Source organism: Stylophora pistillata, chromosome 10 (genome assembly GCF_964205215.1).
Source record: "Stylophora pistillata chromosome 10, jaStyPist1.2, whole genome shotgun sequence".
Classification (NCBI taxonomy): Eukaryota; Metazoa; Cnidaria; class Anthozoa; order Scleractinia; family Pocilloporidae; genus Stylophora; species Stylophora pistillata.
In genome coordinates, this window is record NC_142528.1 from 22,351,501 (window position 1) to 22,374,675 (window position 23,175).

At 39.1% G+C, this 23,175-nt stretch overlaps 3 protein-coding genes and 1 long non-coding RNA gene across 4 annotated transcripts in view; 1 reads left to right on the forward strand and 3 right to left on the reverse strand.

The window, feature by feature from the left end:
* The window catches only part of LOC111329951 (TNF receptor-associated factor 6), an 18,808-nt gene extending 12,613 nt beyond the window's left edge, over positions 1-6,195 (reverse strand). The window contains 2 exon segments of the mRNA XM_088736748.1: positions 275-335; positions 5,969-6,195. Of these exon segments, the coding sequence (XP_088592874.1) occupies positions 275-335; positions 5,969-6,180 (273 nt within the window). The 5' untranslated portion in view covers positions 6,181-6,195.
* LOC148722260 (uncharacterized) lies at positions 489-3,013 on the forward strand. The gene is made up of 2 exons (XR_015992704.1): positions 489-739; positions 2,445-3,013. It is a non-coding gene; the product is annotated as an uncharacterized LOC148722260 (long non-coding RNA).
* On the reverse strand, positions 2,967-5,566 carry LOC148722261 (uncharacterized). The gene is made up of 3 exons (XM_088736750.1): positions 5,190-5,566; positions 4,712-5,035; positions 2,967-4,297 (listed from the first exon to the last, which is right to left on the reverse strand). Exons 2-3 carry the CDS (start codon positions 4,915-4,917, stop codon positions 3,865-3,867), a joined length of 639 nt encoding a protein of 212 aa, XP_088592876.1. The 5' UTR covers positions 4,918-5,035; positions 5,190-5,566; the 3' UTR covers positions 2,967-3,864.
* Positions 6,196-13,034: 6,839 nt separating the features above from the next.
* On the reverse strand, positions 13,035-19,560 carry LOC111331836 (TNF receptor-associated factor 2). The gene is given in 5 exon segments (XM_088737029.1): positions 13,035-13,678; positions 13,973-14,187; positions 14,189-14,251; positions 14,704-14,778; positions 19,333-19,560. Coding segments are annotated over 5 exon segments (1,149 nt in total). The 3' UTR covers positions 13,035-13,110.
* Between the last annotated feature and the right edge of the window lie 3,615 nt (positions 19,561-23,175).

The window sequence follows — 23,175 nt, forward strand, 5'->3', positions numbered from 1 at the left end:
CTGTAGTGCTTCCTCGGTCAACCTCGAAGGTTAAAACCCTGATCACAACTTGATTTTGATATCATTTTCAATGAAACAGAGGGAAAATCGTTGTAGCTGAGAACTATCGAACAATAATAGTTAAAATTTTCCAAATCATTTTGAGCCACTGCAATAATTTGTGTGGAGAAATAAAATTTGTTTAAATCCCGAGTTCATCGAGCAGATGCGCAACAATTGAAATAGTCAATCAGCAATACCCTGATGGTAAATCAAAAGTTTTTAACAAAAATACCTGCGACTTTGTGACACTTTCATGGCAACCTTTCACTGGACATTCGCTAGGACCACAACTCCTTCAAGAAACGATGGAAATGTCTTTTAATCATCTTGTGAAATTTTGTGAACAGTACCCTGCTCTTAATAGTTGATAATACAAGTATTAAAAAAATCGTGCTCACTTTCGCTAAAGAAACCCATAAACTCGTCACGGTCTATGCGCCAAGGTCCAGAGGCTCGTTCCCGCATAATTAGTAGAGGGGATGGTTATGAAACCCGGTAAACATCAGAGGGTTTAACAATAGCGTGGTAGGCGATGTTGAACAGACCCGTCACGTGACTCTGACCGTGCACAAATTCATTCAAGATGGCGGACGGTGTAGACGATCTGTTTGTGTGGTGAGAAGATTTTGAGGCGATCTTGGATATTTTGGAAGACGATGACGAAGTAGAGGAACAATTTTCCGTCGCAGTTAGAAATGTAAGTTGAAAACGTTGCAATTTCGAGTTGTAATTTTGCACTACTGATAAATTTGCCACAGATGGGCTACTCGACGCGTTTACAAACGAAACTCATCAAACGCGCGCGTATAAACCATGCTTACATATTGCCGTTTCTTCAAAGGCAATCTTCCCTAGTGATTTGTCGAAATTATTTTAAGTGGTAAACCTTGTAATCGATAGAGCTTCGCGACTTCACGATACTCTCTTGATCGAAAAAAGTGGCCACCGAATTTTTATTTTTAAACTCTTACAGTGAAACGAACTCAACCGGGGCCACCCAACGTTTTTTAGCCAATTACAAGACAAGTACGGAACAAAAGAATGGGAGTTCGTTCACCAGCGGTCAAATTAAACTGCTCGTTTGACTGGAGTCGATGTGAAGACATGCGAAAGCTTCTAGTTTTTTTACGGTGAAATAAATATGTTGTTTATTTCGTTTACGGTAAAAGCGAATAAAAATTTACCTAATAGCGGCCGGTAATTTTGAAGACTGAACAGCCTCAACATACGTAAGTAACGAATAATGCTGGGTAAACCAATGAAATTTATATTTCGAAACACGGTCTGGAATGTCGGAGACAAGAACTTGTATAATTTACCGAGTATTGCTGCCGGAAATTTTGAAGACTGAACGAACTCAACGTAAGTTTACCAAATTACGGCTGAGTAAACTTTTATAACAAAAATTTTTCGAAATAGGGTATGGAGTTTTGAAGAAGAAAGCTTGCATAACTTACCGAATTTTGGGGCCGAGAAGTTTGAAGACTGAAAGGACTCAGACTTAAAGAAATTTACTAAATTACGAACGAGTTAACTTATAAAATATATATTTCGAAACACGGTCTGGAATGTCGAGGATGAAAGCTTATATAATTTACGGAATAATGCAGCTGGGAATATTGAAGACCAAACGGACTCAATACAAATGTATTTGCGGAATTGACACGGCCTGAGATTTTGAAGACGAAACGGTTTTACCTCAAATCAGTAAATGTTTGAAATACTTCCCGACTTTCAAACTTCAACGCAAACGGAATTAACCACCGGTAATATATGCAAAACCTAAATTTGAAATTTTCTTTGTCCTTGTGATTGTTTACTAAAATTCCCGGTAAAATTGTAGATACGGGCGTTTTTCAATGATATTTTAAAAATATACTTGTGTTGAGCCGGTTTCGCCTTGAGGTTTAGCCGGCCGTAATTTGATATATCTATTTACATTGATCGAGCCCGTTGCGTGTTAAAAATTCGCGGCCGCAATATTCAGTAAATTACATAAGCTCTCGCCTTCGGCATTCCAGGCCGTGTTTCGGAAAATATATTGTATAAAGTGAGTCGGCCGCAATTTGGTAAATTTAACTTTAGTCAGTTTAGTCTTCGAAATTACCGGCCGCCATTAGGTAAATATTTACTCATCTTTACCGTAATAGAAATGAAAAATATGATATTTTTTTGCTTTAAAAAAACTATAAGCTTTCGCATACCTTCACATCTGATCTAGTCAAACGAACAGTGAAATTTGACCCTTATAGTGATTGATCCGCTGATGAACGAACTTCAATTTTTTTGTTCTAAACTCGTCTTGTGATTGGCTAAAAAACGTTGGGTGGCCCCAGTTGAGTTCGTGTCACAGTAAGTAGTTTATTTATTTTACAATGGTGATGTTTGTAATATCTTTGTAGGCTCAGCGTCAAGAAATTTTTTGTCATGACTGCGGAAAGAAATACAAAATAAGAGGAGGTTATGACAGACACGGGGCTGCAAAACACAACAATCAACAGGAAGGATTGGAGCAGGTGCAACAGTTGAGACCGAGCGTTCTTGTAGAAATAATTGACCGTGCTGTCCGCAATGTTAAGGAAAGGAAAGTTTTTGCAGAAAATTTAAGGATGGAGCTCAGCAATTACTCATACCGACAGCTACAAGAAGACAGCAAAGAATTCTCTGCTATAAAAGCAATCTATGAAGGATACACAAAAAATGGAGATGCAGAAAAGTTTATGGCAAATATTATGCAACAGTTGCTGTAAAGTCAACCCAATTCTTCAGTGGACTTTCTTGGAATGCAGCAACACTACTTGCAACCAAAGATGCTGACTGTTTGCTGGCATACTCTAAGCAACAAAAACACTCTACTGAAAGCAGTCATAATATAAAAACTGTGTTGTCAGTCAATTAAGTCAATTCATCATTGAGGAGATTAATCACATAGCATAAGAGTATATTTTGTATTATAGATACAATTATCTCATGTCAATTGATGAAGATTTTTTAGTGCATGTTCACATAACAATGACAGAAAGGGTACAAAAGTTTGATTATATTGGGAGCATATAAAACAAGAAATGTAATTTATTGAAGATCCATTCCCAAGTTCTTATAATTTATATCACTCGTAACTTGAATGAATTTAATTGTTTTACCAAACCTGAATCAAAGTTTAAAAAAATTCAGAGTTAACATAACATTTATTGTCCTCACTGCAATTGGTGGTACTGATCATAAGGTACTAATTAAGAAATCAAAAAATAATGTGAATTATCAGTCCTATTCCTGCCTTTGTTGGTCATCACCTTGACAACTTTTACTAATTTCCTTGCATAAAGCCCTTGCTTTGGTTTGGGTTGCCTTGATCTTGTAATGCTGAATGACATCCTTGGCAAAAGAGAACGAGTGTACATGTACATACAGACTAACAATCCCATGAAAGACATCCTTACAAACATGACTGTCTGGCTCAAGTTCTGCATCTGATATCATAAAATTGTAGTTAGCAAGGATGTCACTAACACTGGTTGCTTTGTTAGTGATGCTGGAAATATCCAATCTTTGCAAATCAGGCTTTAATGTGAATAGCCTAAAATGACATTCTGTTTTTACTAAAAAAAAAGATTTGCCGTGCAGGCTGAGTGATTGACCAAAGTCCCCCACGATTCAAAGCTGAGACAAGTTTCTGGCTAGAGTCAGTTATGGTCTCCAGTTTCCCAGCTTTCAGTACTGCCATAGCTTCTTGGCTCTCCACTGAGTTAGTTCGTCCATGTTTTTTGTGTAAGTTGTGCAGAACATAACCGCCAAGATATTGCATCCCAGCTTTCTCCTTAACTACAGTTTCAGTTTTTTTCTACGTAGTAACTTAACATCGGTAACTTGTTCCCAGGCTTGTGTCTTGTCCTTTCGGCCCCTTGTGTTGCCACCTTGACAGGACACTGTTCTGTGCATTCTTAGTGTGTTACTGTTATACCCAAATGTTTTTATATCAGGGTTGTCACTGTGTCTACCCAGTTTCCACTGGCCCCCAAAGTACTCCTCTACTGGATCCTGGCAGAACCGTTCTGTGAGGACAAATTCAAACCCTTCCTGGAGCAAAAATTTTGTCACCTTGACAGCAGAATGTACAGATATGCAAAAGCCCTCATATGTCTGCCATGAGAGAAACATTTGGTTTCTGACATTCTGGGTGAAGTTACCCGGTCTGTTGTCAACATTCTCTTTCCAAGTCCTCAGATAGTCTAGGAACTCCACCAACCATGCAAATCTAGCAAATAAAAGAAAAGTCATTAATTACTGTTTCTTGACATGAATAAGGCAATTAATAAAGTTAAAGATACCTCCACATAATAAGTCCTCCATTATAAAAATGCACCTAAGCAGCTTTAATTGATTTACTAATTAAACAGAAGCTTTTTAAAGCAAAATAAATATTCTGATAAAAACCCCCATTGTAAAATTAAAAAATAGTATTTTATCACATTTAAATGTAGTTAGCTAGAAGGCCCTTTAATAGGGATAACCTCTGGGCCCTCCTTTTCAGGATTTGTAAATTCTGAATGAAGTATTATACATTTAGAAACCATTAACAATGGATGATTTTATACCCAGGGTTAACATTGTATTTTGCTAAATAATACTTTGTACATTAAACAAAATTTTAAAAAAATCAACAACACACCTTTCGTCATTAACAGAAGTATAAGGAGCCAAGAATGGTTTGCGCTTTCTCTGATGCTCTGTCATGCTTCTCACATTGAGACAATCAAAGAAGCCATTGATCATGTCGCAGAGTTTTGCAGTTGCTGCTGTGCCTGGAGGTCCAAACGTCTTCAGAACTGCAGCGACTGATGCGCTCAGGGCTTGTGCAGCAAGATTTACCCGCATGACAGAATAAGGGGTCAGGTTTACATGCTCATATGGCAGCCTAGGCAACAGCTTCAAGCCATTGTCTACATCCTGATAGAAAATCTCTGTTTCTTCTTCGTCATTTTCGCCGTTTGAACTGCATTTGAAAATAAAGTAAAACAAAACTAAGAAAGATGAAAATTAACCTTCAAGAAAATTCCAGAGAGATCGTAAATAAACAAAACCTTATGGAAAGCGAGAGCACATGTCTTTCAATTTCTACTGTAAGCTTCTATCGCAGCCATACTTACATATTTCGAAATCTTCTAAGTCGAAGTGTTTTTCACAGGTAAACACCTTGTCGTTCTCGATCCTTTTTCGAAATTCATGGTCGATCTCACGCGTCTTTGTGATTTCACTCAACCAATCGTCCCGCCACTTCTTGTGTGCCTCGTCCTTCGCTGCAGGTAGCTTCCAAATACCAATCCCTTTCGTTCTTCTACAACTCCCACAGCCAAACATAGCGCAGTTATCTCCAGGCATGACGATTAATGAGTAGTGTAGCTATAACACTTATCGAATCGAGATTAATCTAAGCTAAAAATCTAGCGAAATACAGCGTGAGTCTCTGCACATTCACGTCACTCCGATCTCCATGTTGATTTTCCATGTGCACGGTCAACATCACGTGACTAAGGGAAACCATAACAAAGACATCGGTCTCTATTGTTTACCGGGTTTCATAACCAGTCCCCTCTACTAACTATGGTTCCAGGATCTCTCGTCTTTATTCTTATACTAAAAATACAGATAAGAAGCAAACCAAGAGGCAAATTCGTAGTCATGTCGGTGCCGTCGATCCAGAATGCATCAACCAAACCACGATTGCCATTTCGCGCAGCTATCTCTACGTAGTTTTTAAATAAATCGCTGTGAAACTCAAATATATTTAAGGCGTATAGTTAAATTAGATGATTTAATAACGTTTTAAAATCGTTTACAGACTTTCTACTTTAAATTTTTTTTCGATAAAACTTCATAGTGTTATGGAACTTGACCCCTAAAATTTTCCGAAAATATTTTCGCTAACCCAATAGAGCTAACAATACAGCGACGACAAAATCTGTGACCACAGCTTGTCTGCACTGGCTCTCTCAGTCTCTTTTGACAGATAGGACATTCATGTTTTCCTTCCAACGGTGGATCAAAGTACTCGTTAGATCCTTTAAACCTTGGTTGAATTTGGTGTGATGATGATAAACCCAGTTCATCTGAGGTAACCGTTCTGCTCGAGGCTGACATAGGGTGGGCATAAGAAACGAACTGTAAAGTAACTGTACAACTGATTTTAGTCTCTTCCTTAAGAATTCAATCGGCGGTTTTGTTGCCGAAACTACGAAACCTCTGCTCTCGCCTCAATGTGAGTTCTATTATGGATGAAGATGTTAGGGCCCAATTTTTTAATAACAGCATTGGCTCCTGACAGGGCTTACAGGAAAGGCTTCTAGGATAAGGGGAAATCCCCAGAACACAAATCATAGACAGGAAACGTTCAAGTAGTCAAACAAAACTCTGGGGCACGTGGGATAAATAAAATTTTAGACATGCGTAGAAGACACCCTTTCTTCTATTTCTTCTCTCGTCTACCCCCTTTCGCTCTTAGAACTTTACCGATGAATATCTTATCAAAACACAAAGTTTCTGGTAGCTTAACACAAAGACCGGGAAGAACGCAACGGAGTTGAAGACTCTACCGTTTTATTATTTTTTTTTTCATCGAACTTAGAGTTAGAAATGCTATTTTTTCGTACTGTTTTGCCGTTCATAATTTGCGCGTGGTGTTTATTATATGAAACTTCGAAGCGGACAAGCTCAAGAGTTGGCAACGTGTTAGTTTTGGGGTCCAATGTTGTTCGTTAGACAGTTATTTTAATTTTTTTGACGCGCGCTCTCGAAAAACCATGGAAGAGTGAAATATATATATCGATTGATGAGATGTACGTACTCAGAGAAGTTCGAAAGTATATAGCAACTATGCACGGGGTAAGAGTATAAATTAAGTTATCTTTACCCCTATCTTGAGTGTGTTGGTGGTAACAGGTCAATTAGCTTACATTCAAAATCGCCCGTTCGAGATCAAGAGTGAACTCCGTTTTTAATCGTTATCAGGAACCAAGAACAGTTTATCAATCACTTCACGGGTAGTCGTTGGTACTTATTACGGATATTCATGAAGATGATGTTTGACTGATATTGATTGCCAAATTAATGCTTATTTCTTTGGGACCTTTGAATGTGGAGGATTGACCAATACACTGATACATTGCATACTCATTGCATATTCAATAATTAGTATAGGTCCAGATAAAGTTAGGTTGTTGAAGTGGCTGTTACAAGTTGCCTGTATCTTTTACATGGAATAAGGAGAGACAGGAAAATAAACTCGGCACATTTTTTGAAAGATCCAGTGTTTCACTCTAATTTATTACCGTTATACATTGTGCACTAACTATCTGTAACATAACATTCGCTACATCACTTTGCTTTGCCCTTCCTGTACAAAATGATACACTTACTGAACAAGAACAAATATATACAAGTCATGGACCAGTGACAATATCGTAAAGCTAACACGCTCAATAGTCTGGAACCCCCCCATCAGACCTGACCCTTACAACTTTGAGACTGAAATTCTTACATCGACAGGATCGTATATCACTTTTTAACTGGCTGATTTTTTCATTAATGAATCCAAGTAAACAGTAAGCGACCAAGGAATTATAACGTGCAACCGCGACTGGTAAGAGGGGGTGTGGGGGGTGTTGGGGAGAAGTAATTTGCCTCAAAAGAGTCCAACAGTCCTTTCTGAACCAAAGTTTGGACCCCCCAATCAAAAATTCGTGGATCCGCCCTGATCCTACATGCTACACTAAGATATTCAGCTTTGTTCACTTTATCAAAATGGCATATACTACATGCCTTTACCAGCTAGTTCTACATTGAAACATGAATTAATTATCAGAATGTGTCTATGTGTGTAAAAAAAAAAACCATTAATGCTGAGATATATTTATTCCATGCAGTGTGGCTCAATGAAATCAATTGTTATGTATAAAAACTAAAATGTTCAGAAACTACTGAGCCATCCCCATGACTAATCTATTCTTCATGTGCAGGCAATGGTGTAACATGTACAGATATGTAAGACATGGAAAGACAAGTATTTGGAGGTGGGAAGACATTTGGACGGTTCTGTAGACACAACTGGCATTGGTAGACCATAAATTGGTAGTTCCTCCCCATAGTCCAGACCTTTAGCACTGCTAGCTGCCCAAGTCTCAGAACTTGTCCATCATGTGTACTGGTAACTCCCTCAATTACTGTTGGGATGAATGACATCTGTCCTTCTAATTCAGATGTTCCTTTGGCACAAGCCTTCCACTGAAGTATAACTTTGCGATCACCATCGGCTTTTAGTGACAGAATCATATCAAGTAAGTGATTGTTTACTTTCTTTTCTTTCCAAGCCTTGGGGTAAACATCTTTTATTGTAAGTGGCTCCTGTGTGCTGTTTTCTCTAATCTTCTTTGAGTTCTTTCTTGCCTCTTGCAAAAGGTCTGTGCTGAGCATTTGGGTACATCCTTTCATTCTTTCTTTGTGAACTTCACTTGCTGCTTCTGTGGTACTGGTGTTGGTTTTTCTATTGTGCACAATGTTTTCAACAAATGTGATTGAGGCCTGTTTTGATAACTCTGACATGTTATCATTAAGATACAGTTGAGAAAGGTTGTACTCCCAATCTTTCAGCAAGAACATTCTTATCTGGAAGACTGAAAATGTGCTTGGCAGAGAGCTCAAACAGGTTTGGACTGGCTTCTTTACTTATGAGTGAGCTCTGTGGTGATAAAGCCAGTTCTCTGATATATCACTTAGCAATTGCAGTTCCTTTAATTTCGAAAGAGTGGCCCATTTAATTAATTTAACTCTTTCCTTAGACACCAATGTGAGACTGAATGTTCACTGACTTTTCTTCTTGATTTTCAGACCTGACTTGAATTTCAAGAAGCTTTAATAAAGAGTGCCAGAAAAGAATTTGGTATCTCTGATCAGTTTGCATTCCAAGCAACTTAGGAAAAGTTAACCACTCTGCTCCATGATCTTTGCTTTGTGAAAATGGTTAATAGTTGCTGGATCCTTCAGTGACATCTTCACCTGTTGTTATGTTAAAGGAAAACATGCTGATGGAGACATCAACATTTCACTAAAGTGTCTTGGTGCTTCAGAATATTTGCTGGCTGTAACCGTGCTAGGTAACCACTGAAGAATCCACTTCTGCATCAGTAGCTTTGGATGTATTCAGAGATGGGATGATAAACTTGTCTAAGAATTCAAACAAAAACTTCATTAAAACTTGAATCATAGGACTGGAAAAAACGAGAAAATGGATCCACAAGGGAATACCCATTTTTGATGATTTAACTGTTCCTCTGCAATTTCATTTCAGTTTCGAGAAAGCAGATCTTGCCCCCGTACTTGTTTTTGACTTGTTTTTCTCTTCTTTCAGTAGACGTCAGATTTTTTTGACACTTTTTAAGTTGAGTGTGAAGCCTCAACACGTCCTTTTTCAATTGGATGTATCTTCCTTTTACAAATATTGAAATTATGAAAAGGTGATGCAATTGAAATTTGTTAAATGTAATTGATTTCACATAATAGAGTATGGAAACAAAGAACGCAAAGTAAAATTGTCCTACTAGAAATCTTATTGATGAGGTATATTTAGAATGTGGAATTTAAATTCGGTAAAAATTGTTATCACAATTGTTAGGGATTTGTAAAGTTGAACTGATGATTGAAACTACTGGGAAGTCACTAAAACTGTGAACGGGGAACGGCGAACGGCGAACGGGGAATGGGTGTACAGCGGTAACCCGCCTGAGAATTCAAAATGGCGGAGCAAAGAGAACTAAACGGGTCTGGCAACTAGGTTTGAGAACGCTCTTCGAACCATACTAACTATGTTCGAACGCGATCGTCGGAGCAAAAAGCATGGACGGTAAGTGTAGGTTTTATTGAAGGATTTTACTTTGAAATGTTGAGTGCCTCATAAATTTAATTTTTCTCTGGCACACATTGCAGGTTGGATAGAAATCAAGTCCTTGAAGAGATGAGTATCTTACAATTCATGCACAACATTTGAACAATCAACTCAGAACTACAAGCTCGCGGCATTTATTCTTATATTCATAGAGTAATTGTACTACAAGGTAATGAAGTTTATCTCCAGTATCTTCACCGTTACAACCTAGCAGTATCAATGATGTTGTAAAGCAAACAGCTGATTGACTTTCACGCCCATTATGGGAATCACTTTCTCTTGGATATGATCAATGCAGTGTAAATATTATTGTAAGCATTAGCATGAATGTGAATTCATACACCTACATTCTTGAAGATATAACTCATGTTTTCCTGTTATATTAAATGTTATTAAAAGTTCTGTCAATGTTTGATTTCTCTATTGTTAACATGGAAGTTTATGGGTCGATACAAAAATATGTTCCTGATGTTACTTTGTGGTAAGGTAAGCAGATATCTGCAGGCATGTAGTAATTTTAACAACTAGGCTGGTTATTACGTTTCCTAGCTCATTTCTGTTAATCTAAGATATTACCTCCGTGCTACTTATCTGCAAAAAATGCTGTTGGGCAATGCAAACAATCAACATACCCAAACTCTGCCAAAAGATGCAGATTTCAGGAAGGAAAAACTAACAGAGACGTCAGAACAAATGGTGGTAGCCATTGCAGAAACGTTGACTTCGAATTCTCGCCTCGGAATACTTAGGGCTTTGTGGCTTTATCTGGGCAATAGTTAAATAAAAGCAAGTCATCTAATTTCTCTGCAAGCGGGCGACCTAGCAATAAAATCAGTGTTTGTAAACATCGTTTACTCTGCCATTTTGAATTCTCAGGTGGGTTACCACTGTACACCCCTTCCCCGTTACCAGTTTTATTAACATCCAAAACTACTGCGTTTCCACAGCGGTCCGTGTGCAGATAATTTTGTTCATGTTTATTAAAACATGTTTATAAAATACTCCTAGTCGCATCATGCTACGCAAACTGGATTTAAGTGCTGGTGAGCCACATGGCTCCTAAGTAGGTGTATGAATGTGAACTGCAGATTGCAAGAATTACAAATGATCTCATCGAAAATGGATGTAGTAAAGGTCAAATTTCATATGTAACACATGAATTTTACAGAAAGACGAACATGATTTGTGAGTTTATGATCTAGTGTGGGGCGTAATGTTTCCTGAAATACACATGACCCGTGAATTTCTTTCACTTCGTGAAAACCTCAAGATTTCCCAGAAACCTTGTACACAAGAAGACAGATTGTGACAGGAGAGCATGAATTTTTCTTAAGTTTGTGAAACAGGATCATTACCCCCTAATACGTGAATATGAAAGTCAGGTGATCTTCACAGTAAAGCACACTACTTAAGCAATAATGAAAATAAAGCCAGATAAAAGTTCAAGCTTGAACGGGAGTCGAACCCATGACCTCTGTGATACCAATGCAGTACTTTACCAGCTGAGCTAACAAGCCAACTGGGGGCTCTTCTTGTTTCATAAAAAAAAAAAAAACGTGAAGTTATGAATAATTACTGTGAACTGAGTAAATATATGAAAATGATATGCATGAATTGTGGATTAATAAATAAATATGAATGACTCAGCGTGTAGCCATGAATGCATATAGAAGGATTATAGACTGACTTGAATACATAGAGAGAGATTCTTCATTGCTTGGAAAATTTTCAAACAACATTTGTTGGTTAAGAAGGAATTTTGAAGCTTTCTAGATTTGCAAACATAAAGATGATCTTTGCAGTCTTAGGTGGGGAGAGGTAATACGAGGTTGAAGCATTTTACTGGAAATCAGATTAGGCCCAATATGCAATTTTTCCTGTAATCATAACTAATGTTGCATCTCCCACAAGTCTTAATAAACTAGAAAATTTAATTTCAAACTCATTTTTTCCATGTTATTTAAGTTTGAGTTACAATAACATATAATTCATTACACCTGATACAAAAATAATTAAACCACTGATTTGTGAAAGATGAAAAAAACATAGAGAGTAACAGAAAAAATTTGCATAAAAACGAGCCCCATTTATTTAAATCCTAGCTTAACAGTACATCTTTTCAATAAAATGTTTCGAGAACCCTTCCAGTTCTCTAAAAGGAAAACATTTAGTCACACAGCTTATTCTGAACTTTTTGAGCCTACAATGTGTACAACTATTGGATGAGTCAGCTTAAGTTTTACTTAATCTACTATTTGATATTAGTTTAACATTTGCTACATTTGTAGAGCTGTTTAATTTTTAGTTGCAATGCAAGCACATATGTTTCAAGTTATCAACTATATATAAAAACCTAGGTACAAACCAGTGGAAAAATCAGGGGACTATTTTGTACAACATAATTTAGGTCATGACAATCTATTCAGCCAAGCAAGTTGTGAGAAGAGTTATATGACTCCATTTAGGCTTTTTTTGCACCAACCTCTTACATGTAACCTTTTTTTACATCGTATACTTTCAAGCAGACCTGCGACCAGAATTAATTAAAAAAATGATCAGCATACATGTATATGCATAGGAATCCAGTGGGAGGTTAATCATGAATAATCAAAACAAGAGTAAAAGGGCTAAAATTGAATAGAATGCTCATTGTATATATATAACGGATGATTATCATAACATCACACACAACTAACAGATCAAGGTGTTGTCTGATCGTCCAGGTGAGTGTAGTCCTGAGAAGGACTGTTGTCTGTGGTAGTGACTGACGTTTCGACAACCTGTGCGGAAGTCATGATCAGAGTCAAGTGAGTGATCACTTGACTCTGATGATGACTTCCGCACAGGTTATTGAAATGTCAGTCACTACCACGGACAACAGTCCTTCTCAGGAATACACTCACCCGGACGATCAGACTGTTGTCTGTGGTAGTGACTGACGTTTTGACAACCTGTGCAGAAGTCATCATCAGAGTCAAGTGAGTGATCACTTGATTCTGATGATGACTTCCGCACAGGTTGTCGAAACGTCAGTCACTACCACCAACAACAGTCCTTCTCAGGAATACACTCACCCGGACGATCAGACCACACCTTCACATGTTACCCCCGGGTTCAAGCCATTTACTGCTCAACTAACAGAGTTCGTCTATGATCTTTCCACATCCACCAAAATGCTTTAAAGATTCCAAGCAAGTCATGATTGTGCTCGACTTGCCAATAATCTCAAATTTCATCAGCAGGGTATCATTCTTGGTGTACTGTGGTTGGCAAATCAGCTTGATAGGGGCTAATTTTGGGTAACCCCACCCATTGATGTTGTGTGGCGCCACTGGTCTTTGACATGCTTGCCATTTGGGTTCAGCCACCAGGGTTTTGCTGATATCACAATGCACCTCTTCGTCTTCAGATCGATCCACGATGGACAATCTGAACTTTTTAGCAATTGGCCAATCCAAGAAATCATCATGATCGTCTAGCATCAAATGAATGAAGAATGCCATGTGTTTGCCAACACCATCATCCATGCCATTCATGTTAATTCGCATGCACGGGTTGTAACCAAGGTACAGACTGGTGTAAAATGAAGGGCTATACTTTGCTGTGCAAGATCCACTGATGGCATCTTGGAAACAATCTCTGAACTTTTCTATTCTCCAGGTATATATTCCATCACAAAAACGTCCTGCTTGCTTCCTCAACCTTTAATTTTCATTGGGGCAGTGAGGTTATTTTGGTTCATTGGTAAAAACAATTTCAGAGTCAAGGTCACATTGTCAATTTAAAAGTAGCACCAGGAATACAAAATTCAGGCTGAGATTGCTTCCACCTTATCTATGGTAAATTTATTTTATGTCAGTCCTACTTGTACCAAAAGTAAAATGAGTTTTGTTTCCATTGGTAAGGAAGGGCAATCTCGGAAAATATTGAAAGATGATTTGACCTTTTTAACTTCCAAATAGAAATCATCAGTACTCCAGGTCTCACAAAACTCACTTGATCATTTGCAGTGCCATCCCAAGTCTCATTGGTGCTTCCTTTGTCTTCCTAAGTTGATGTTTCGGATGATGCACTTCATTACTTAGCAAAGTAACATGATTCTTCAGTTCCTCTATTTCTTTTTGTTGCTGTTGAATCAACATTCCTTCCTGGTCTGCTTGCTGTTGGGAGGAATTGTCTCCGCCCTCTTACCTTTCTCTCATGTACTTTAAAGCAGAGGCCAATATGACTTGACAGCTGCTCTGTGACATGTTTATTCACTTCAGATCGAAGACCCTGCGAAGCAAAAAAGTCTGTGAGACACCTCATCAAAAAATAGAAAAAAAAGCAGCTGTCAGTGTGTTCCCTCCTTGAGCTTCCTTCCCTGAAAAAATCATGTTTTGAATGAATGCCAAAGAGGGAATAACTTTTTCATGCGGATTACGGCAAAAACGTCTGTGAGACACCTCATCAAAAAATCCGAAAAAAAAAGCAGCTGTCAACATATTCACTCCTTCCTTCTTCGAAAAACCAAGGTTCAAATTAATACAATAACAACCAAAGAGGGAATACCTTCTTCAAGTATTTTATACTCAAAATGAATTTCTTCAGTGTTTCAATAGGACGTAACAAGCTAGAAAGATGTCTGAGCTGATAATATATCACCAGAGACCGATCAATACCATATAATTATTAACAGTGGTAAAAGATAAATATTCAAATTAATAATTTTTGTTGTTTCTTAGTACCTCAAATGTGCATCCCACTATGTGATGGGGACAATCAATTCTCACATTTAAGCACTGTTCCAAATGGAATTCCATCTAACAAAGAGAGGGCAATCAAATTCATTTTATTAGTAATCGGCTTAATTAGAACATCATCCATGAGAGTCCCTCTCAATTATTGAGAACTGAAAACCATGCACTTAAGTCCATGTACACTTTTGAAAAAAAAAACAACAATACTAGTTTGGCAGGAAAACCTGAGTTAAATAACCATATCACAACTTTTTCTCTTTCTTTGATCTTATGGAAAGTATTATTCTCTTCCAACATTTATTAATTAATCTATCTCTGTACACTTTTAAATGTCAAAGAAAGTCAAATTTTAAGTAACTTCAAATGTACATTTTTAAGTTCCAAGAGACTGTTTCGAACTCCACAATGAGTTTATACGCCACATAAATAGAATCTACGTATCCAAAATTATCTGCATCTCTACCACCAGGCAAAGGTTCACCCTTTCAAAATTCCCGCCATATTGTTTCTCGGTTTGTTCTTCGAGTGTTCGGCTATGTCTCCTCGCGGATTTCCGAGAATCTTTGGTTATGATTTGCAAGTTATTAAACAGTCCAGCGCTCAATGGATAGAGCGCTGGACGATTGTGGGAGAGGTCGAGGGTTCGAGCCCCGGCCGCACCAACACTCAGGGTCTTAAGATAATTGAAAAGAATTTGCTACCTTTCCATGACATCAAGAAATGGTTAGATATTCTAGTCTTCTTGGATAGACCAATAAATGGAGGTCCGTCTCCTGCAGGGTTGGGGTGGGAGACGCTAATTTTCCACACACGAGATTACTGTATGATGGCCGATGTCCTCCCCTGGGGTGGGATGGGTGGGTTAATAGAGGGCCACAGGATTATCAGTTTAAATACTGTCACGTGCTACCCTCTTGAAATAAAGTCTCTCTCTCCCTCTATCTCTCCACCTCAGTTCCTCTCGACCGAGGTGGTTTTGGTGGATGGAATCTAATGCTGACCCTAATGCAATGGCATGTAGCGCTACATTAGTGCTAACCCTCGATTAAATGGCCCTAATACAAGAATAAAATTTAACCCACGATTAGCTTCTGTTCCTGAAAGCGCGATTGGCACTATCCCAGGGTTAAAATAAAGGTTAACTTTAACACGCGAGGTGGATTAACTCACTAATCGAGGGAAAACTTTCCCCAAACAAAACAAAATGGCCGACTTATTGCTTGGCGGATTAGGCTTTATAATGCCGGCCCCAAGACAGAAAGAAAGGACATTTAGGCTTCCAGACGACTTTTCCTGGACGATTTCACAGATGAAGAATTGAGAAGCTAAGTGGATATCGTTTCGGTTGAGAGTCCATAGAATTTTTGTCTGAGGTCCTGCGCGACGATCTCGAAAGAGATACACCTCCGGAAACCATGCCTTGTCGACAACTGTGCAAGTCCTTGTAGCGTTGCGTTTTTTCGTCTACGGAAGCTTTCTTCAAGTTATTGGAGATACTCTGGGCTTGTCAAAATCAACCGTGTCCCGAATTATCAGCCAAGTTCCGGTTGCCCTTGCACAGAATCGAAACAAGGAAACTTCATACATAGATACATACATACATACATACATACATACATACATACATACATACATACATACATACATACATACATACATACATACATACATACATACATACATACCTTCCTACCTACCTACCTACAAACATGCAATCCTGCAAACCTGCATACCTACCTACCTACCTACCTACCTACCTACCTACATACATACATACATACATACATACATACATACATACATACGTTTATTGCAACTCCCAAGCTGGATTTTTCAGTTACAAAGCCTACATTGAATTATTGTAATACTATAGTAACATAAGTAACATTATATATGTATATATATATATATATATATAGAAGTAGTGTGGCACGCGAGGACGGACAACTTCGAGCGAAGGAAGACATATACTCAATACAAAGTCTAAAAAGTTTAATAAAAAACGTTTCGGTCCGAGACCTTCATCAGTTGTAATACAATGACTTAAAAATGCCTTAAATAGATTTATATAGGGCGTGATGACACGCCCTTTTTATTGAGTATATGTCTTCCTTTGCTCGAAGTTGTCCGTCCTCGTGTGCCACACTACTTCTCCTACCATTCATCGAGGTTTGGACTGTGAATCCTTTTGGATCCTTCTGGTGCGGCGTCACTGTTGGCTCGAGGCCTTTTTAACTTATTATATATATATAGATATAGATATAATTATACCTCAAGAATTAGGTTACTTGAACTTTTACTGCAACTCTGAGTTTCATGCCTCTTGCGAAGCAATCGTCAGGCAACTGCCAGAAATAACGGTTACAATCCACCAAAATTTAAAAGACGAAACAATGTATACGTGCGCGCGCAACATACTGCACGCGCTATCGTAACGTTAGGTTCTTTAACAGGAATTTCCTGACATGTCTGCAACCTGATGTCAGCTCATTTCTTTTGTTTAAACTTGCCATCTGCGGTTTGCAAATGATAAAATATTTTTCCCACAAACACAAGTTGCATCTTTTAGCTACATTGGAATACGAACTAGCTTGTTTCACCTTGCGCCACTTAATATTAAACTTAGTGTCCTTATCTTTAAGACTCCATACATATTTGCTAAGTTCAGTAGCATGCCTGTAACGTTCGTTTCGGAATGAACACAAGTGGTTCCTGTAACGCATTTTAAAAGCGGTGTCACAGAGACCAATGTACGTTTCCTTTGCGGTTTCTGTGGTGACCTCTGCCTGGTAAATTATGCTTTCCATGTTACAGTTTCCATCCATGGGGCATATGTCAGGTTTTCGACAGTTGCAGCTTTTCCTAGCTCGATCATTAGCGCGTGCGAGTTTCCGGATTTCAGATTTGTTGTGGTTAGATATGACAGTTTTAATGCTGCCCATGCAGCTGTAGCTCAGTTTAAGGGTGTTCCGGTTGAAAATTTTGTGAAGAGGATTAGTTTTTGTGAAATGCTTATCAATAAGTGCAAGGAAGCATTTTCCGACGTTAGTTTCCACGTTCTTGTTGTTACAGCAAGAACGTGGAAACTAACGTCGGAAAATGCTTCCTTGCACTTATTGATAAGCATTTCACAAAAACTAATCCTCTTCACAAAATTTTCAACCGGAACACCCTTAAACTGAGCTACAGCTGCATGGGCAGCATTAAAACTGTCATATCTAACCACAACAAATCTGAAATCCGGAAACTCGCACGCGCTAATGATCGAGCTAGGAAAAGCTGCAACTGTCGAAAACCTGACATATGCCCCATGGATGGAAACTGTAACATGGAAAGCATAATTTACCAGGCAGAGGTCACCACAGAAACCGCAAAGGAAACGTACATTGGTCTCTGTGACACCGCTTTTAAAATGCGTTACAGGAACCACTTGTGTTCATTCCGAAACGAACGTTACAGGCATGCTACTGAACTTAGCAAATATGTATGGAGTCTTAAAGATAAGGACACTAAGTTTAATATTAAGTGGCGCAAGGTGAAACAAGCTAGTTCGTATTCCAATGTAGCTAAAAGATGCAACTTGTGTTTGTGGGAAAAATATTTTATCATTTGCAAACCGCAGATGGCAAGTTTAAACAAAAGAAATGAGCTGACATCAGGTTGCAGACATGTCAGGAAATTCCTGTTAAAGAACCTAACGTTACGATAGCGCGTGCAGTATGTTGCGCGCGCACGTATACATTGTTTCGTCTTTTAAATTTTGGTGGGTTGTAACCGTTATTTCTGGCAGTTGCCTGACGATTGCTTCGCAAGAGGCATGAAACTCAGAGTTGCAGTAAAAGTTCAAGTAACCTAATTCTTGAGGTATAATTATCCATAGCTCTAGCCCTGCTATTGAGCACTTTTTAGTAGATGATGATCTCATTCCGCTATTTTAGATATATATATATATATATATATATATATATATATGTAAATCTAAAGCTAATACAATATAAATACAAAAGTCCAGTACACGTTAAAAACACTAGTGAACTAGCAACATTTCCACTAAGGAGCGCATTCAGTAGGCGGACCGTAAAGGCGTTTACATTCTCAGCTGCTTTTAAGTCAGGTTATTCCACAGTTTGCATTCGCGATACGTGAATGGAGGGTCCACAATAGGGGTTCTCAAATCCCGCTTTTCCGCCTTTTTTTCTTCTCAATCCCGCCATCCCGGCCCTTTTTACGCCCGGATCTTGATCCCGCCCCATTTTTTAACGAGATTTTTGACATGTTTTGCTTGATCATTGAAATAGGCGTTATGACTTACCGTCTATCAATTGTCAGTTTTGATGGTCCAGGTTCTCAACATAACCATAACTTTATTTTGCTTAATTATTTTTTGGTCCTCGCGTCGTTACACGTTTACCTCGATACTTTAAGTCCAGTATTTTTGGAATTAGATAGATTGATGTTATCTGTCTGTCTTACGAAGATTCGACTGCTTTGCTGCTAGTTTCCATCAGGCGATGAAGTCAATTCTGTCAATTGTTTCAATTAAGTTTAGGACCTGGAAATTGTATATAAACACAATGGTCTCTTTTAAGAAAACATAAACCTGCTATTAAATCTAACAGCACGACCAAATGCGGACACCCTTCCAAGCAGGAAGTTTGCTTCACCATCCAAAGTGGCGACCCTTACAGATCCTTCTCCTACTTGGTCTTCGGTTTCTTCTTCTTCCGCACTGCTACTTGTATCATATTGGTCAGGAAGGCCGACATCTCCTGTCAGGTCAACGCTTTCCCCTGGCACAATGTCTTTCTCGTACAAGAAATCTGGGAGAGTTCCTGCTCTAGCCATGGTCGTTTCTTGTCGGACGGTTCTTTAACGAACTGCAGCCCCAAAGGTTTATGTGCCCATTCCCTCATAAGCTGGGCGTCTTGGGCACTTATTACCCCAGGTGGAAGTTGTGGTGCTAATGAAATTTCAATGAGTGCCACTGCGCGGTCTGGAACGGGATACCACGACTTTGGGTTGGTATAATAAAATGCCGCCCAGTTTGTTGTCTTCTTTACACTTTCCTTGACAGCGTTTCCGAAATTCCTGGCATATTCAAGGGCAGTGCATAAAGGTGATTTCTGATGGATGGACCACAGAGTGACAGTTCTCTACATCTAATGTCATGCAGCTCAGGAGGTTGGTCCAAGTATAACCCATTGGCGCTAACAGGTCATAAAGTCTCTGAAGGCCAGACTGCAACAATGAAACACACCAATGTCTTCTCAGCCACATTTTCCTGTGGTCCATGAAGGGACCTTGGCAAGCTTTGGATTTCACCGCGAATCAAGGCCTCTTTTCGGAGAAGATATTGCAGCGTCTCTTTAAGCAGTGTAACGGCATCTCGTAGATTGCAAAGCTCGTACTTTGCATGCTTCTCGTGGACGGAGAAAGCCTTGTATATCTTTCCAACCGCATCTAGAAATGCAGCGGTTTCATGCAGAGTGGTGAATACCCGTGACCTTGATACAGTTGGTTCGGGCGTCACATATATACAAGACATGGTCAAATTCCACACGAAATCCAGCAGGTTGGTAGAATTCAGCATGCGAAGCCAAGCCATCTCTGGTGCCCTCTGCACCGGTACCTGCAAAAACCTTCACTCTTTGCTCATTTCTGATCCAGTGCAGGATGCGATGCGATTGCGGATCTGAATAGACCAAACCATCTTTGTAAACCGCAATGGAGGGAGCCAAGGAACAGTAGTCTGGACCGGAAGAAATAATCCGTGCTCTTAAATAAATATGTTGATAATGAAACTTTCTCGATGCCTTGACGGTGAGAAAGATAAATGTCACTATTTAAGATGGCCATCGATCCGACGTTACCCCATTCGTTTTGGTACTCTACAACTGCTGCCGCTTCTCCTCGAGGCCCATGTCCGTCGCTGGAGTAGGTAACGGCAAAAATTTGCTGCTTGCTTTTACATGCTGCGTAGATCATATTGAGATCTACGACGTGTAGTGCCTCAAACTGAGATTCCTCGCCGGAGGTATTCTAGAAATTGATAGCAGTAGGAGAAAGCCCTCTTTCTTGGTATTCTGCCTCGATCTTCTTAACTTGCGTGGCGATTCGATTCTTTAATATTGCCACGGTTCCATTAGCAGATAGTCCAAGCTCACTGGCTTTCTGAATTACATCTTCTCGTGAACACAGTTTTCCTAAGTTAACACGCACTGTCCCTTGTTCTAGCTCATAAAAAGTAATGGGGCCTCCTTTCTCAACCATTCATACAATGTCATTGACGTGGTGCACTTCTTTGGCGAGAAAATCTTCTTTAAGCTTTACAATTTTTTGGACGGGGTTATGAAGTTGTACCTGAAAAAGACTCGATAAACCAGTGACTGTGTTAAGTGAGAGAAATAACAGGCTTCCGTGGGGACCAGTAGCGATGCTTATGGGGTTTGGGTACATACCCACTTTGTTGTGCTCTGTGAAACGGTCAGTCTCAGGAGTGATGGTGTGGCCAACAAAGTCTAGACTTCTAAGATAGCTAGTAAAATCTGGATTTGTGAGCTTCATGACAGAAGTTGGATCCTGTCGGTCTTTGTTTTCAAATCCGTCAACAAAACAGGAATGAGTGCAGGATCTTAGACATCTTAACGAACTTGCCTTCTAACCTCAGTGATTTGATACCTCTTTCCGAGTGAGGAAAACGGCGAAAATAGTAAAAACCGGAAAAGACGAACAACACAAAAAGTGATAATGGTTACAATTTGACAGGCTTCACTTCCTTTGACACTTATAGCTTCCCTACAATTCATTCAGTCAACGCTAATGAATTTTTAGTCAAGACAAAACTAAATTCCCGTATCCCGCTATTTTTTCCTTGCGATTCCCGAATCCCATCCCCATAAAAATAGGAAATCCCGCTCCCGCTGGTTGTTAAAATTCCCGCATCCCGCTTCCGTTTTCAGCTCATATCCCGAATATCACCACGAAAAATAGCCCAAATCCCGCATCCCGCCAAACCTATTGTGGACCCTCTGAATGCACGTTGCCCAGAGGACAGGTGGCATCGTGGGATGTGGAACAGATTACATGATCTTGTTACCCTACTGTGAACGGGGTGTTACGAAAACGAAGACCCTCGAAAACGGATACCTAAGACGTAAGACCCGGTCTTCGTGTTCGTACTACGAAAACGAAGACCCTGTAAACAGAAAACCGTAGAAATTACAACTCAAACACACATTAAACAACAACAACGCTTAGTAATATAATACATTACACTTCACGCGTTACTTCCTATTATAATACTACCCGTATTATTATACGGCCCGTCTTGTCTGTTCTGTTTCGCTATGCGAGCCAATTTGGTGTTGATATTCTCAAGGGTTTCTTCGGGTAAACTTACAACACATATGATCATTCTGGAACAGCAGGCAGAATTCGAACGCTGGCCGCCTTTGATTTATAGTTAGCATTGCGTGACAGAATAACAGAGAACGTAGAACGCGTTCTGTACAAGAAGACTCTTGGGTTCTGTCAATAATTAAACAATTTCTATTGTATTTCGTAGCTAAAATAGATTCTGACGTTCGTTCAGCTTTCACTGCTGGAAAATTCTCGTTAAAAAGTAAGCAATTCTTTTGGCTAATGCAGGGTCTTCGTTTTTGTACTACGAAAACGAAGACCCAGGTCTTCGTTTAAAATCCTTTATTGAAAGCAGAAAATCCTTTGAAAGTACGGTTGTAGACGTACCCTGAGCACTAGTAATTGTTGTTTCAGCTTTTGATATGCTAAGACAGTTCGCGCGTGGCTTTTCTTGTTCCGTCTTCAGCCACCACTGCTTTCGGCTCTTCGATTTGTTTTTCTATGCAATGAGTCCAAATTTGGAACAGACATCCCCATCGAATGAGTGATCGGAATATTTTAGGGCCTTACTACGCAGGCTTTATTCGGGCTTTTAAGAAAGGGTCTTCGTTTTCGTACTACGAAAACGAAGACCCTGCATTAGCCAAAAGAATTGCTTGCTTTTTAACGAGAATTTTCCAGCAGAGAAAGCTTAACGACCGTCAGAATCTATTCTAGCTACGAAATACAGTACAAATCGTTTATTTATTGACAGAACCCAAGAGTAATTTTTCCTGTACAGAACGCCTTCTCTGTTATTCTGTCACGCAATGCGAACTATAAATCAGAGGCGGCTGGCGTTGGAATATTCTGCCTGCTGTTCCAGAATAATAATATGTGTGGTAAGTTTACCCGAGGAAACTCTCGAGAATATCAACACCAAATTGGCTCGCATAGCAAAACAGAACACTGACAAGACGGGCCGTATAATAATACGGGTAGTATAATAATGGGAAGAAACGCGTGAAGTGTAATGTATTTTATTAAAAACTAGATCATTGGATAATGCAATTCAAGACTTTTTATTGGCTTAGCCATTATGGTATATCAGCCAATATACCA

Coding starts and splice junctions, on each gene's coding strand:
- LOC148722261 (XM_088736750.1), bottom strand. CDS start 4,917: ATGCGGGTAAATCTTGCTGCACAAGCCCTGAGCGCATCAGTCGCTGCA. Junction 4,298..4,711: donor ACTTCTGTTAATGACGAAAG/GTGTGTTGTTGA, acceptor TTTATTTGCTAG/ATTTGCATGGTTGGTGGAGT.